This window comes from Myotis yumanensis, unplaced genomic scaffold (genome assembly GCF_028538775.1).
Source record: "Myotis yumanensis isolate MYYU_CA2020_CCGP unplaced genomic scaffold, mMyoYum1.0.hap1 SCAF_8, whole genome shotgun sequence".
NCBI classification, from domain to species: domain Eukaryota; kingdom Metazoa; phylum Chordata; class Mammalia; order Chiroptera; family Vespertilionidae; genus Myotis; species Myotis yumanensis.
In genome coordinates, this window is record NW_027223759.1 from 71,032,590 (window position 1) to 71,047,708 (window position 15,119).

General features: G+C 37.3%; 1 protein-coding gene across 1 annotated transcript in view; it reads left to right on the forward strand.

Moving 5' to 3' along the window:
* LRP1B (LDL receptor related protein 1B) overlaps positions 1–15,119 on the forward strand; it is a 1,706,338-nt gene that overhangs the window by 1,441,884 nt on the left and 249,335 nt on the right. The window contains exons 51-53 of the mRNA XM_070423500.1: positions 1,420–1,539; positions 6,878–7,006; positions 11,118–11,240. Of these exons, the coding sequence (XP_070279601.1) occupies positions 1,420–1,539; positions 6,878–7,006; positions 11,118–11,240 (372 nt within the window). The remainder of the gene's footprint in view (positions 1–1,419; positions 1,540–6,877; positions 7,007–11,117; positions 11,241–15,119) is intronic.

Here is a 15,119-nt window from a genome sequence, read left to right on the forward strand (position 1 = left end):
ACATAAAAATTTAAAACAAAGAATTACAATCACCTGTTCTAGTCTTTTCTTTTAAACTTTTCTGTTTTTTCTTAATTATGTCCATCAATTTAAATTACATACTTATACCTTAATTGTTTTACTTAATACTTTTAGATGCTAATATATTTATTTTCTGATATGAAAAATGAGGATTTAGCTCACACTATTTGTCACACTCCTCCTACCTATAACTGACTATTATTATTCTAAATGTATCAATTAATTTCATGGATAACTTTAAATATTATGCTTAAACCTGGATTTTATCCTTCATCACCTACCATTTAATTTCTGTGTGTGCATATTTCATTTCACTTGGTAAGGTAAGAAAGCATTTTTAAAATTTATTTAATAAAATGTATGGTTTTATTTTTTATTCCACCCCAGTATATATTTTATTGATTTGAGAGACAGAGGAAAGGGGGGAGGGAGGGAGAGAGAGAGAGAGAGAGAGAGAAGCAACATTGATGTTAGAGAGAAACATGGATCAGTTGCCTCCTGAATGTGCTCTGACCAGTGGAATGTGCCCTGACCAGTGATCGGTGTGTTGGGGCAAGGGCAAGACGAAAACTTTTGAAAATATTTTATAGTGTCAAGATAAAAAAAAATATTTTTACAGCAATTTATATTTTGAAGATTTTAATTTGGGAGGGTTTTATTTTTGGATCTTTCATGGTGATAAAAAAGCTGAATGGAAGAACAGGCTGAAGGTAGAGGAGAGCATTCACAAACCTGGCTTTGGAAATAAATAAAGTGTACTATTCCTAATGCATAATTTGGTCATAACATACCAGCTGCCCTGCCAATGAATTTGGATGTTATTAGTCAGACTTAACATTTCTCAAGGGAGAAAAACAAAAACATCAAAATAATAAGTATGCATAGGTATGTTTAACCATCAAGCTAAAACCCCATCAGTCACCTGATTTTTAAAAACAAAAATACTGGTATATGCTGATGTGTCCACCATATTGTAACCTTGCCTAGGATGTAATTTTTCTCTAATTGTTCAAAAATATATTAAAAATTATAAAGAATAACTAGGCCACCCCTGGAATATTTATTTTATATCTGTTCATCACACCACACTTATTTTTTTTAATGGCAACCTGGAGTAGGAGAGTACCATCGTAATGACTAGCTCCAAGTCAAACCTTGTGAGAACTGCGTTGAAGGAAGAATGTTGCTAACATGGAAACTCAGAGGGAATATTTAAGCTGTTGTCAAAATATTATAGAGCTGTCACAGAGAAGAGGAATTTGCCTTGGTTTATTAGAGGATGTTGATTTTAGTAAAGTGTGGAGAAGAATGTCCTTACTCTCATATGTGTCCTAAGATGGTCCCAAATATATATTTTTTTGTTTGCACCTAAAACAGCCATTCTTGTTTGTTTCCTAGATTCTTCTTGTTCTTGGAACCAGTTTGCCTGTTCTGCACAAAAATGCATATCCAAACACTGGGTGTGTGATGGAGAGGATGACTGCGGAGACGGACTGGATGAAAGTGATAGCATTTGTGGTGAGCTGTTCCTTTGTGCTCTCACTCCGTTTTTAGATGCATGTTACATATGTCCTATCATATTAGAGGACGCATAAGACCTTGTTTTCTACTTATCTTAGCATTAAATTTGTTTATACAGTTATATGTATCTGTTTTTATTATTTTTATGACAGTCTGTTATTCTATTTTTCTATATACAATTGTTCTTCAATGTTTAGGTTTCTTTTTAATATTGACACAGTGAACATATTTGTAAATTTTATTTCTAGTCTTCAATGCTATTTTGGAATAGATTTCAATAACTTAAATTTTTATGGCTCTTAATATGTATTATTAACTTGCCCTCCAAAAGTATATCAATTTATATCACACAAGCTACACATGTTACTTGTATGTGTGTGTTTGCATTATAGTAATCACTAGAGGCCCAGTGCATGAATTTGTGCACCAGTGAGGTCCCCTACCTGGCCTGTGGGATCGTGCCAAAACCGGCTCTCCGACATCCCCTGAGGGGTCCTCGATTGCAAGAGGACACAGGCCAGGCCGAGGGACCCCTTTGGTGCACGATTTTGGCCAGGAAGGGACTGCAGGAGGGCTCCATGACATGTCCGGCCTGTCTCACTCAGTCCCGATCAGCCGAACCCCAGCAGCAAGCTAACCTACCAATCAGAGCGTCTGCCCACTGGTGGTCAGTGCACATTATAGCAACTGGTCGACTGGTTGACTGCTTCCCCCTAGTGGTCAGTGCATATCATAGCAAGCAGTTGAAGGGCCTTAGCATATCATTAGCATATTATGCTTTGATTGGCTGAATGGATGACTGGACAACCGGACACTTAGCATATTAGGCTTTTATTATATAGGATTATTATTGATTTGTCTTCAATGGGAAATAAGGAAGGTGGCTATTATATATTATTTTGAAATGTACTTAAACACACACACAATACAATGTACATATAATGTGTTGTAGAGCTGTGCACCTGAAACCTGTATAGTTTTGTTAACTAGTGTCATCCCAATAAATTCAATAAAAAGGAACAAAATAAAACTTTCTATTCCTTCATATAAAATAAAATAAAATTCAGCTTTGTATAATTAGAGGTATAGTTTTAACATCTATATTTAACTAATGTATGTTAACTACACAGCCAATATAATTACTTTTAAATAATAACAAACATTTAACAAATAATTTATATGGAATTAACTGGATTTCTTAAGGGGTAAAAAGAAGGAAGAAATATTATTTCTATGAATTTATTATACTTGACCAATTTATAATTTATTTATGTCTATCTGTCTCTCTGATCTGTTTCTATATATGTTTGTATTTATAGATATACTAGAGGCCCAGTGCACGAAATCCTTACACTGGTAGGGTCCCTAGTGGCTGCCGGCTGCCAGCTGGGTACTCCCTCCCTTCCCTCCTGGTCAAACTCCCCGACAACAATTTGCATACTCTGTTTTTATTATATAGGATACTCTTTACTCATTATAAAAGCTGTATTTCATAGCTCTTTCATCCTCATATTAGAGAGAAAAGCTCCTGAATCATTGAATAAGGTGCACAAATAGAATTAAGTATACTTAACAATTTATTAATTGTCAGGTGTCTGGCACACTCTTTAGGTTATGGAAACATGTATATAAGATTTTATAATGTTCAAGCTCACCTGAAGTTCTCTGGAAATAACATAAAATTGGAGCTATCCTTTGAAATCAGACACTTTATTTTCTTGTATTTAAGTTAACCAAAATTTACTTTTTATTTATACAGCTGAAACAACTTAGTTATTCAACAGATAAAGGTAAATATAAAAAGATTGCTATGATAAAGATCTGAAAAGAAAAAGAAATCAGCAATCAAGTAGACACCTGGCCAGTGCCTTTTAACTACTTTGTTTCTATTTGCTATTAAATCTTTCTTTAATTTCAACAGAAAAATTAGTTCCTTACAGTGGTTTGAGCAAGTTCCCAGTCTTTACAATAATATTGTGTACTCTTTGTTTAACCCTACCTTAAATGGCTCCATTAATAGCTCTATTTTTTTTTTTTTTCTGACTGGGCACTGTGTAACAAAATGGATAAATTACCTAAAGTCATACAGTGTTGAATTTTCCAGCTCTGTGATCATGGGCACCGGTCCATTTTATTCCTTATTTCTCAAATGCCTTACCTATTAAGTGGGTACAAAATGATCTATCTTTTTGTCACTCTTGTGATTAACTAACATGACAAGTGTGTACTATATAAATGAATTTGTTCCCTTCTCTTTTGTTATATTTCTTCTGCTTCCTCCTTTATTTTTCAGAGTTATTTTCACATCTATCATTATTGTCACTGGCAATATTATTGCTGTGTCCATTGATATCATTATGCCTATATCTATCAGTGTCCTGAGAATATTTTTTAGACATGTTTACCTGTTTTCAAAACACCCAGTCAATTTAATTTAATCACAGACTGAATTTTGTATACTAACCACCAAGCTGGTGACAAATAAAAATTACTTTTTTAGACCAAACATCAGCCAATGATCCAAACCTAATATTTTAGGATTGGAAAGGAACTTTATAAGTAGTTTATCTCAGTGGTTCTCAACCTTGAGTGCACAAAATGTCCTTCTCAGAGTGTGTTGAAATGTCGATTCTTAATCCCCATCTCCAAATATTCTAATGAGGGCTGTAAACACAATCTTCCTTAAGCAAAGATCTGAGGATCCTATTTGGAAATCATAGTGTAGTCCCTTTCCATCATTTGATCATAAAAAAAGAGAAACTCACAGAGGTTAATATATTTGCCGAGGTCTCAGAGGACCAGAGATGACAGAGCTAGGAACAGAATTCAGATTTTTGAAATACTAAGTAAAAGAGTAACTCTTACCAATCAAACCTCATATCTACATAGGTGCACAGGATGGATCCGGTGGAGTTCCTTCAGCTTGTCTTCCTTCTCCCTGGGGATTCATATCCCTGAGGAAGTCAGTGTGTCTTCGGATGAGCGATAACTGAGGAATGAAGCCATGGGTTTTTTTCTTTGGGACATTTTCTTTCCAATTGACTATGATGTTTTGACATGCTCTTAACATAAAAACTAGCCAGAAAATTAGCTGCATGAAGCCTTATGCCATTTCATAGTTTGAGGTATCTGACTAATTATGTAGTCATAACCTACATTTTGCAGACAGTGAAATTCAGACGCCAGTCTTCTCCAAGGTCAGACAGAATTAAATTTCTCACCAGCCAAATCAATGCTATGTCTATTATGCCTACCTTGAGAATAAATTAGGGTAATAATAAAAACGTAGGCCAGACGCAGAAAAAGTTCATTTTTAAATCTCAAGCTTAATAACAAAAATATTATAGAAATTAGAGCACAAATTGAGAGTATAATAGTGAAAGTTACACTGTATTCTTATGGCAAGCTTGAGAAGATAGATAAGAAGAATAAACAATATAAAAATAAATTCTGTAGGAAGATAATTTCATTTTCAAAGGTACTAATGATATAACAGGTAGGAGGTAAATTCATTTTTAAATGACAGCAACATTTATTTAATAGAGTTCTTATTATTTTCTCCAGTAATAGATATCATATTAAACTTCATTCTACTAACACTTATCCTCAATCAAATGAGCAAATTTGAATTATCTGGGGGACTTTTCAGCATTCATTTGCCATCCTGTTCTCCAAACTAAAGTATATGTCAAGGCAAGGCCTATTTATGTTGGAAAAGGTCAGTAGGGGGTTCTGTTTTCTCACCCTGCTGCCCCCTCATATTACAACATGGCATTGAAAGCAATGGCATTTATGCTCCTAATAACTCTGTGGCCCAGAATATGATATTGATAATCCAGTAGTCCATGTTGATTATTGCTTAAATGTTTGGAAACAAATATCTTTACTCAATCTACTCAGTCTTTTTCTTCTTGGGAATATTAATGTTTTCTGAGTAATCTTAACACTATGATTTTTAGAATCTTTTTTATGGGCAGCATTTGGTCACAAGAAAAGTGAAATTAAAGAATAGTTGGATTTGAGGATCAAATTACTAATTGACTCAACAAAATCTATATATATAAAAGACTAATATGCAAAGTGTCCCCTCAGGAGTTGGATCATTCGCTGTGACGTGCGCTGACCACCGGGGGCGGTGTGGAATGAAGGAAGGCCCTGGCTGGCAGCCCACAGCAGGGGAAGGACGGCACCAGCTGGTAGCTGGCAGCCGGAAAGCCCCGATCGGCCCTGATTGCTGTCCAGGCCTAGGGACTGTATCTGTGCACGATTTTCTGCACTGGGCTTCTAGTTTTTATATACTAGTAAATAACAAACAAAGGTGCCATTCAATATGTATAGCTATACTTGGGGCTAAGGAAACATCCTGAGAAAGAATCATTTTCGGCCAAAACCGGTTTGGCTCAGTGGATAGAGCATCGGCCTGTGGACTGAAGGGTCCCAGGTTCGATTCCGGTCAAGGGCATGTACCTGGGTTGTGGGCACATCCCCAGTAGGAGATGTGCAGGAGGCAGCTGATCGATGTTTCTCTCTCATCGATGTTTCTAACTCTCTATCTCTCTCCCTTCCTCTCTGTAAAAAATCAATAAAATATATTTCAAAAAAAAAGAATCATTTTCTAATTTTTCTTTTATGCTTACCCTATGCCCATGTAAGGAGGAACGAAGAGGAAGCATCTATGACTTTTTGAATTTACAAGTCAATAAGCATTTATTTCTTTTGCAGTGTATATTTGAAAAACAACATCATTCAATTACAGGAACATTAAATTGATAAAGCAGAGAAAATATAGGTTCTGTTTATCAAGTGTGTAAAAACAAAGAGAATATGCATACGTTTATTCTTTTCAACAACACGGAGTGGGGATTAACAATAATGGCAGAAGTGGTTAAGACAAGGTGCTTAGGTTTGCAATTTCCTTTTATGTGAAATGAGATCAATAGCAATTCCACCATTTGGGGTTGTTGTGAGTATTAAATCAGTTATTATGTTAAGTGCAAATCCTGATATGTTCAGTTCTTTTAAACATTTCTTTTTTGGTTTATTCAAAATTCTGTGACATTTCTGTGCTTTGCTATATTTTACAAAGAGAAAATATCATTATTTTCAGCCAGGTAGCTTTCATAGATATAACTGAAGTTATAAAGGAATGCATTTTGAGAGGGAAATGTGTAAACATTTATAGGAGAAGGATACTATTTGATGATTCCAAGTAACTTCAGTCTATTCCTTGTCAGCAACATTTGTCTGCCTCCCTTCTTTCTATAGGGAATGTCAATGGTAGACTTTTACCAGCAGACACGCAGTGACCTTCATGTGTCTTTCCTTTGGGTTTCAGGTGCCATCACCTGTGCGGCCGACATGTTCAGTTGCCAGGGCTCCCACGCCTGTGTGCCGCGACACTGGCTGTGTGACGGTGAGCGGGACTGTCCGAATGGAAGCGACGAGCTCTCCACAGCGGGCTGCGGTACGGACACGCGTGGGGCTGTGTGTGTAGGAAAGCGGCCGCACATCCTCACACATTTTCTTGTGGACTGCTCACCCTATCACATTGCTCTCACTTTCTCACCCCCTGGACTCACAGGTAGTGTCAGAACTAATGAGGTGGGATGTTCATCATAGCAGTTCAGCAAGCCCTCTGATCCCTTCAAAGCCATTCAAATGTGCACAATTGGGTTATGCATTTCAAAATCTTTTTTTTTTCGTGAACACAGCACAGATTTATCATTTCACTTTTGAGATAATGTACCTCCCTGATATGTGTGTGAGTGTGGTAGGGTTGTTACTTTCTATTTAGCATCTTCTACCCTGTCCCCTCTCCCCCGCCGTGACAACTTTTAGATTTGCTCATTCCAGATACTCTGTAAACGACTTCTGTGATCCCAAGTAACTACTGATCAGCAGGTCAGTGAACACCTATTAGCCCTATGGATAGGGTATTAACCCTCAGGTCAGGTGAAAATAGTGTGGGTATAGTTGAATGAAGCTGGGGGATCAGAGGTACACCTGTGGAGGTCACACAATTTACTACGTTTCTGACTCTAGGTAACCTCAGGAAATTTACAGGGAATTACTTAACAATAAAAATTTAGATAAATGCCTTTGCATGATCAAGAAAATGTAGAGACTGAATATTTGAATGCGGGTCCCAAGGTCGCATAGGGAATCTGCCCAGCTGAGCAATTGACAAAAACATGGCTGTGAACTCTGCTCATTAAAAGTGAATTCTGCCAGCCGTCACTCCAATGACCTGCCTTCAGGTTTTGAAAACTGTATTTGAAGCCGTAATGTAAGTGTGTGTGTATGTGGTGTGTGTATAAGGGGAATAGCTAAAGCAGAGAGGAGAAAGAACACTTTGAGCAGGCTGATGTGCACAGAATCCATGCTCCTGTAGAATAATTCACTTTGATCTTGAAACGGATGTGTGTGTCTGTAAAGGTCAATGGGGCCGCTGAGGGCTACATAATGAAGGACTGCACATCAATTCAGGGATCCAGATGGTCCCAGTATAGTGTTGCTATTGTAACAGTTAACACTCTGGGAGGCATATTAACACTTTGGGCCACATGGGTGCTATTAAGTAAATTATTCTCAAATACAATAAATTGTCCTCAAGTGATCTGAAACTGTTAATGCCAAATAAGCCTCTGTTGCTTAGTGTTTTAAAGAACAATTCATGTATTAGAATTGGCATAATTCACTGGAGTTATATAAGCTGTTGCACATTTCAAAGTTAGAGAACTTATTAGTAACTGAGTTTTACTTTAATTATAATGGGCAATTTGTTATGCTGGTTCTATCTGGCTTTCATATTGTTTTTTTAAATAAATTTCTTGGACATAAATCATACTTGACTAGATTTATATATACACATGTATATATTATATATATGTATATATATAATATATACATGTATATACATATATAATATATATATATATATATATATATATATATATTTGTTTTGCCTATTCATGTAGCTGTTTCAGTCATTGAGTTGAAAGCAGAATTTTTTTTCTTTGTAGAGTTTGAGGCAGCCTTGGGTAGGGAACTGATAGGCATGTAAGAGAATAATTATAATACCTCAAGTGTTAGAAAAATCCTATATAATAAAAGCCTAATATGCAAATTGTCCCCTTAACCAGAAATTCAACTGCTTGCTATGATGTGAGCTGACCACCAGGAGGTGGCACAGAACATGGCGGGCATTGGCAACGCACTGCAACCTCTCTGTGGCTATCTGGGGGCGGGGGTGATGGGACGGAGGTGCAGTGAAAATGTGGGATATCTGCCGAGCTTGCTCTCCCTCCCCCTGCTACCCTCCCCGGGGATGCCAGGGCTCATGCGCTGGGGAAGGTCCCCCCCCATGCTCAGGTGCCAGGCGGCCACGAGGAGCTCACCCCACACCCACACAGCCTCTTTTGGGCGAGCTGTGCCACAGCTGCTGGTACCGCAGGGGCTGGTTGGGCTCCCTGTGGGTTCACGCAGGAGCAGGTCTGTGAGGCTGGCTGGGTGAGCACACACTGCCTGCCCGGCTCCTATGCGGCATCGCTGGGCAGCCCAGAGGCCCACGCTGCGCCCCAGCCTGTGGTGTCCAGCTGCGCTCACCACATCTTGGCGTGGGGACTAAAGCTTGGTGACTTAGGCAGAGGGGGGCAGGCAGAGGCCCGGGGGCCCAGGTGCTGCCCAGGGCCCAGAGGTCAGCTGGGATTTGCCCTTCCACAGTAGATGCTTGCACTTTGATCACCAGCCAGGACTAGGGATTACACCTGTGCACGAATTTCATGCACCGGACATCTAGTATATACATAAAAGATACTAGGTCATCACAAAGAAATATATAAAACCCTAGAAATCTCATGGAAGGACTTCAATAAAAAAGCAAAGCTATAATCTGAGTTATTAAGCTCAAAGAGAAGAAAGAGTTATTTTGGATTGAGGAAGGTGCCTCTTAAGGCATAGAAGGGAAAGGTTGGAAGGCATCTAAACTTTTTCAAGTGTTCATTATATGTCCATTATTTTTGGTGGGTGCCTTTATTTACATTAGTGAATTCCCACAATATCTCAGTGAAGTGTTTTGGGGGATCTTCCAAAAATAAATGTCAGGTAGAAATTTAAAGAGCATCTAGGAATTTGAGTACATAAAATGAGCTGATCTGCTTCTTACAATTTACTTAGTTCCTACAAAAAAAATTATCAGGTAGATTTTATTATCTTCATTAAGTGCATACAGAAACAGATGCACAGTCCAGAGGGTGTGGTTCAGTGGTTGAGCATCAACCCTGAACCAGGAGGTCAAGGTTGATTCTCTGTCAGGGCACATGTTGGAGTTGTGGGCTTGATCCCCACCCAGTAGGGGACATGCAGGAGGCAACCTGTCAATGATTCTCTCTCATCATTGATATGTCTATCTCTTCCTCTCCCTTCCTCTCTAAAAAAAAAAAGAAAGAAATATGCACAAAGAAGATAAATAGCTTTCTCAGGATACAAATGTAAAAGGCAGAGTGACTTTTTGCAAAGCCTTTCTCTTTCCCCTATATGATGATGAGAATTAAGATATAATCAACATATAACATGGTATTAGTTTTAGGTATATAACATGATTTGATATATGCATATTTTGTGAAATGATAACTGCAATAAGATAGTGAACATTCATTATATAGCAGATTATTGACATTGGAAACCTCTCAAACCTTGAATTTTATCATAGCACTTATCCTTTAAATGTAAGAAAATGTAATTAAAAATGTTTATATGATCTCTTCAAACCTCTGTGATTCCATGCACATTATATAAAAATTTATTTCATCTGCACAAATTGCCATTTTTTGAACATCTGCTGAAATGTTAAAGCCCATTTTGATCAACCATTTTTCCCACTGGTAAGGGCCCTTGCTAAATAGAGCACAAATTTCATGGGTCACTTTTCTTAAAGGACTGATATTTTGTTTCCTAATTTAATGTGATACTTGTGGTTGTGCCCATCATACCTTAAGTATTAACCTATTTAAACTCTTGAAGTCACTTATTTTATTTTATTTTGAAAACAGTAACTTTCTCAGACTATTCTTTCACTTTTTAATGAACATTGGCACTTGGTATTTTCAGGTTCATTTTTTGACAAATAAAGCAAGGTTTTTATCCCTTACTAGCATTGGTGCAGAAGAGAGAAAAACTCACTTGATTAACTTTTTAAATTTTTAATATATGTATGTATGTATGTCTGTATTTATTTTAATCTTTATTGTTAAATCCCATAATGAACCTTTGGATTCCACCTTTAGCAAACTTACAAATTGCTCAAAGGCCTGAAATTTTGGGTTCACTCTAGAACAGTTGAATGCATTAATACTAAAACTTTGAATTGCCTATTTATATTGATATATTCCAAAATATTAATAAATGTGTATCAATACATGTTATTAACTTATCTGATATGTTGAATATTATGTAAAGTTTCATTCTAAATAACTATGGATTACTGAGTATAACAGCAAACACTCTCTAAGCTCCTAAGGTAGGGGAAGATAAAACAGGAACTCATCTAACTTCGTTTTCTGTGATGTCTTCCTTAGCTCCCAATAATACGTGTGATGAGAATGCTTTCATGTGCCGTAATAAAGTATGTGTGCCCAAGCGGTTTGTTTGTGACCATGACGATGACTGCGGAGATGGCTCTGATGAGTCTCAGCAGTGTGGTAAGTGGACCTCAACTTCTCCTGGAAACAGCCTCGGGCTCCATATTAGTCTTTTAAAATGACTCAGAGAATATATAAATGAATAACAAATACAAAGGTACACATTCGTGAACATCATGAAAGACATTTAAATGCAGTTATACACAGACATCCCACATGTAACCTCTTTAAGCTCCACAATAATTATGCATTTACTTGGAAATCGTACCTTCTTGCAGTGTATTCTTATCAGGAACTAAAAATGTTTCTAAAATGATATTTGGTTTTAGGTACTTGGAAGTACACAAAGATAACATGCTGCCATCTATCTAGTTCATTCTTACAGCCAACTCAGATCTCTAAGTGAGAGAGAAAAATGCAATTCACAACTACCAGGATAACTGGATACTGAGTATCCTCCTCTCACTGTATCTTATTGACACATGTACTTATTTCTTAAGGTGTAATATGATGAGATCTATCTTTTCACTACATTTATAAAGTGATGAGATAAATATATATATGTAGTGAAAAGATAAATCTATAACATTATATATTTAAATAAAATGTCAATACAAATGCATACATAACTCTTTTTTTTCATTTTTTCCTATCTTTAATGATTAAGGTATTACATATGTGACCTTATCCCCCCATTGCTCCCCCATCCCCCCACTCATGTCCTCACCCCCCCTGGTGTCTGTGTCCATTGGGTAGGCTTATATGCATGCATACAAGTCCTTTGGTTGATCTCTCCTCCTTACCCCCACCCTTCCCTACCTTTCCTCTGAGTTTTGATGGTCTGATGGATGCTTCCCTGTCTCTGGATCTGTTTTTGTTCATCAGTTTATGTTGTTCATTATATTCCACAAATGAGTGAGATCATGTGATATTTATCTTTCTCTGACTGACTTATTTTGCTTAGCATAGTGCTCTCCTTTTCTATCCATGCTGTTGCAAATGGTAAGAATTCCTTCTTTTTCACCTCAGCATAGTATTCCATTGTGTAGATGTACCACAGTTTTTTAATCCACTCATCTGCTGATGGGCACTTAGGCTGTTTCCAAATCTTAGCTATGGTGAATTGTGCTACTATGAACATAGGGGTACATATATCCTTTCTGATTGGTGTTTCTAGTTTTTGGGATATATTCCTAGAAGTGGGATCACTGGGTCAAATGGGAGTTCCATTTTTAGTGTTTTGAGGAAACTCTATACTCTAAATTCTGTTCTTCACAGTGGCTGCACCAGTCTGCATGCCCACTAGCAGTGCAGGAGGGTTCCTTTTTCTCCCCATCCTCGTCAGCGCTTATCGTTTGTTGATATGTTGACGCTAGCCATTCTGACAGGTGTGAGGTGGTATCTCATTGTTGATTTGATTCGCATCTCTCGGATTATTAGTGACTTTGAGCATGTTTTCATGTGTTTCTTGGCCTTCTATATGTCCTCTTTCAAAAAGTATCTATTTAGGTCCGTTGCCCATTTTTTGATTGGGTTGTTTATCTTCCTTTTGTTAAGTTGTATGAGTTCCCTGTAAATGTTGGAGATTAAACCCTTATCGGTGATAACATTGGCAAATATGTTCTCCCATGCAGTGGGCTTTCTTGTTGTTTTGTTGATGGTTTCTTTTGCTGTGCAGAAGCCTTTTATTTTGATGTAGTCCCATATGTTTATTTTCTCTTTAGTTTCCAATGCCCTAGGAGCTGTATCGGTGAAGATATTACTTCAGCATCTGTCTGAGATTTTGCTGCTTGTGGATTCCTGTAATATTTTTATGGTTTCCCATCTTATGTTTAAGTCCTTTATCCATTTTGAGTTTATTTTTGTGTATGGTGTAAGTTGGTGGTCTAGTTTCATTTTTTTGCATGTATCTGTCCAATTTCCCAACACCATTTATTGAAGAGACTGTCTTGACTCCATTGTATGACTCCATACATAACTTTTGAGGAAAAAATCAGTATATTAAAAATTCCCAGTTGAAGTTCTAACCTTATGTAAACCTATTCTTTTGGTAAAGTATTTAAATGTCTACCAGAATAAATACAAAACGAGAAGCCGTGAAATCTACATACACCCACCAAAGGCACTCGATTTAGTGCCTCCATTGTCCTGCCTGTGTAGTGTCTACAGCCTTGGTCTTCGATATGAGTCTCTTTGAATTCAGTGGATATCAGTTTTATGATCACTCCACCATTAAGTCATAGATACAATGTGGTATTTTAAAAGTTACACTATAATTCAAGATTTAATTCTGTATGTCTGATTGAATATATTTCCTCTTCTAGATACTATATTTTGGTTGATATGGAGATGAATGAGACAGAGGCCCCACTAGAAAAACTCACCAAAAAAATAGAAATACAATATCATATAACATACATTGTCATGAAGTAATAAGTATACATGAGCTGAAAAAATGATTTTTTAAATTAAATCTTTGTTGTCAGATTATTACAGTTGTTCCTCTTTTTTCCCCCCATAGCTCCCCTCCACCCAGTTCCCACCCCACTCTCTGCCCTTCCCCCTTCCCCCACTGTTCTCATCCATAGGTGTACAATTTTTGTGCAGTCTCTTCCCGCACCCCCACACCCCTTCCCCCCCAAGAATTCTCAGTCCACTCCCTTTCTATGCCCCTGATTTTATTATATTCACCAGTTTATTCTGTTCATCATATTATTTATACACCTGATTTTTAGATTCACTTGTTGATAGATATGTATTTGTTGTTCATAATTTTTATCTTTACCTTTTTCTTCTTCTTCCTCTTCTTAAAGGATACCTTTAGCATTTCATATAATACTGGTTTGGTGGTGATGAATTCCTTTAGCTTTTTCTTATCTGTGAAGCTCTTTATCTGACCTTCAATTCTGAATGAAAGCTTTGCTGGGTAAAGTAATCTTGGTTGTAGGTTCTTGCTATTTATCACTTTGAATATTTCTTGCCACTCCCTTCTGGCCTGCAAAGTTTCTGTTGAGAAATCAGCTGACAGTCGTATGGGTACTCCCTTGTAGGTAACTGACTGCTTTTCTCTTGCTGCTTTTAAGATTCTCTCTTTGTCTTTTGCTCTTGGCATTTTAATTATGATGTGTTTTGGTGTGGTCCTCTTTGGATTCCTTTTGTTTGGGGTTCTCTGTGCTTCCTGAACTTGTAAGTCTATTTCCTTTACCAGGTAGGGGAAGTTTTCTGTCATTATTTCTTCTAATAGGTTTTCAATATCTTGCTCTCTCTCTTCTTCTGGCACCCCCATAATTCAGATGTTGGTGCGCTTGAAGTTGTACCAGAGGCTCCTTACACTATCTTCATTTTTTTTTGGATTCTTTTTTCTTTTTGCTTTTCCGATTGGGTGTTTTTTGCTTCTTCACATTTTAAATCTTTGACTTGATTCTTGCGATCCTCTAGTCTGCTATTGGATCTCTGTATAATATTCTTTATTTCAGTCAGTGTATGCTTAATTTCTAGTTGGTCCTTTTTCATATCCTCGAGGGTCTCACTAAATTTATCAGCAGTTTCTAGAAAATTCTTGAAAAACCTTAAAAGTGTGGTTTTGAACTCTATATCCAGTAGTTTGCTTTCCTCCATATCTGTCATTTGTGACCTGTTTCTTTGTCTCCGCATTTTGGCTGCTTCCCTGTGTTGATAGAGTGGCTTTCTGTGCTAGCTGTCCTATAGGGCCCAGTGGCTCAGCCTCCCCAATTACTTGAGGTTGACACTCTTTTTTAAAAAAAATATATTTTATTGATTTATTTACAGAGAGGAAAGGAGAGGGATAGAGAGTTAGAAACATCGATGAGAGAGAAACATCAATCAGCTGCCTCCTGCACACTCCCTACTGGGTATGTGCCCACAACCAAGGTACATGCCCTTGACGGAATCGAACCTGGGACCCTTGAGTCCGCAGGC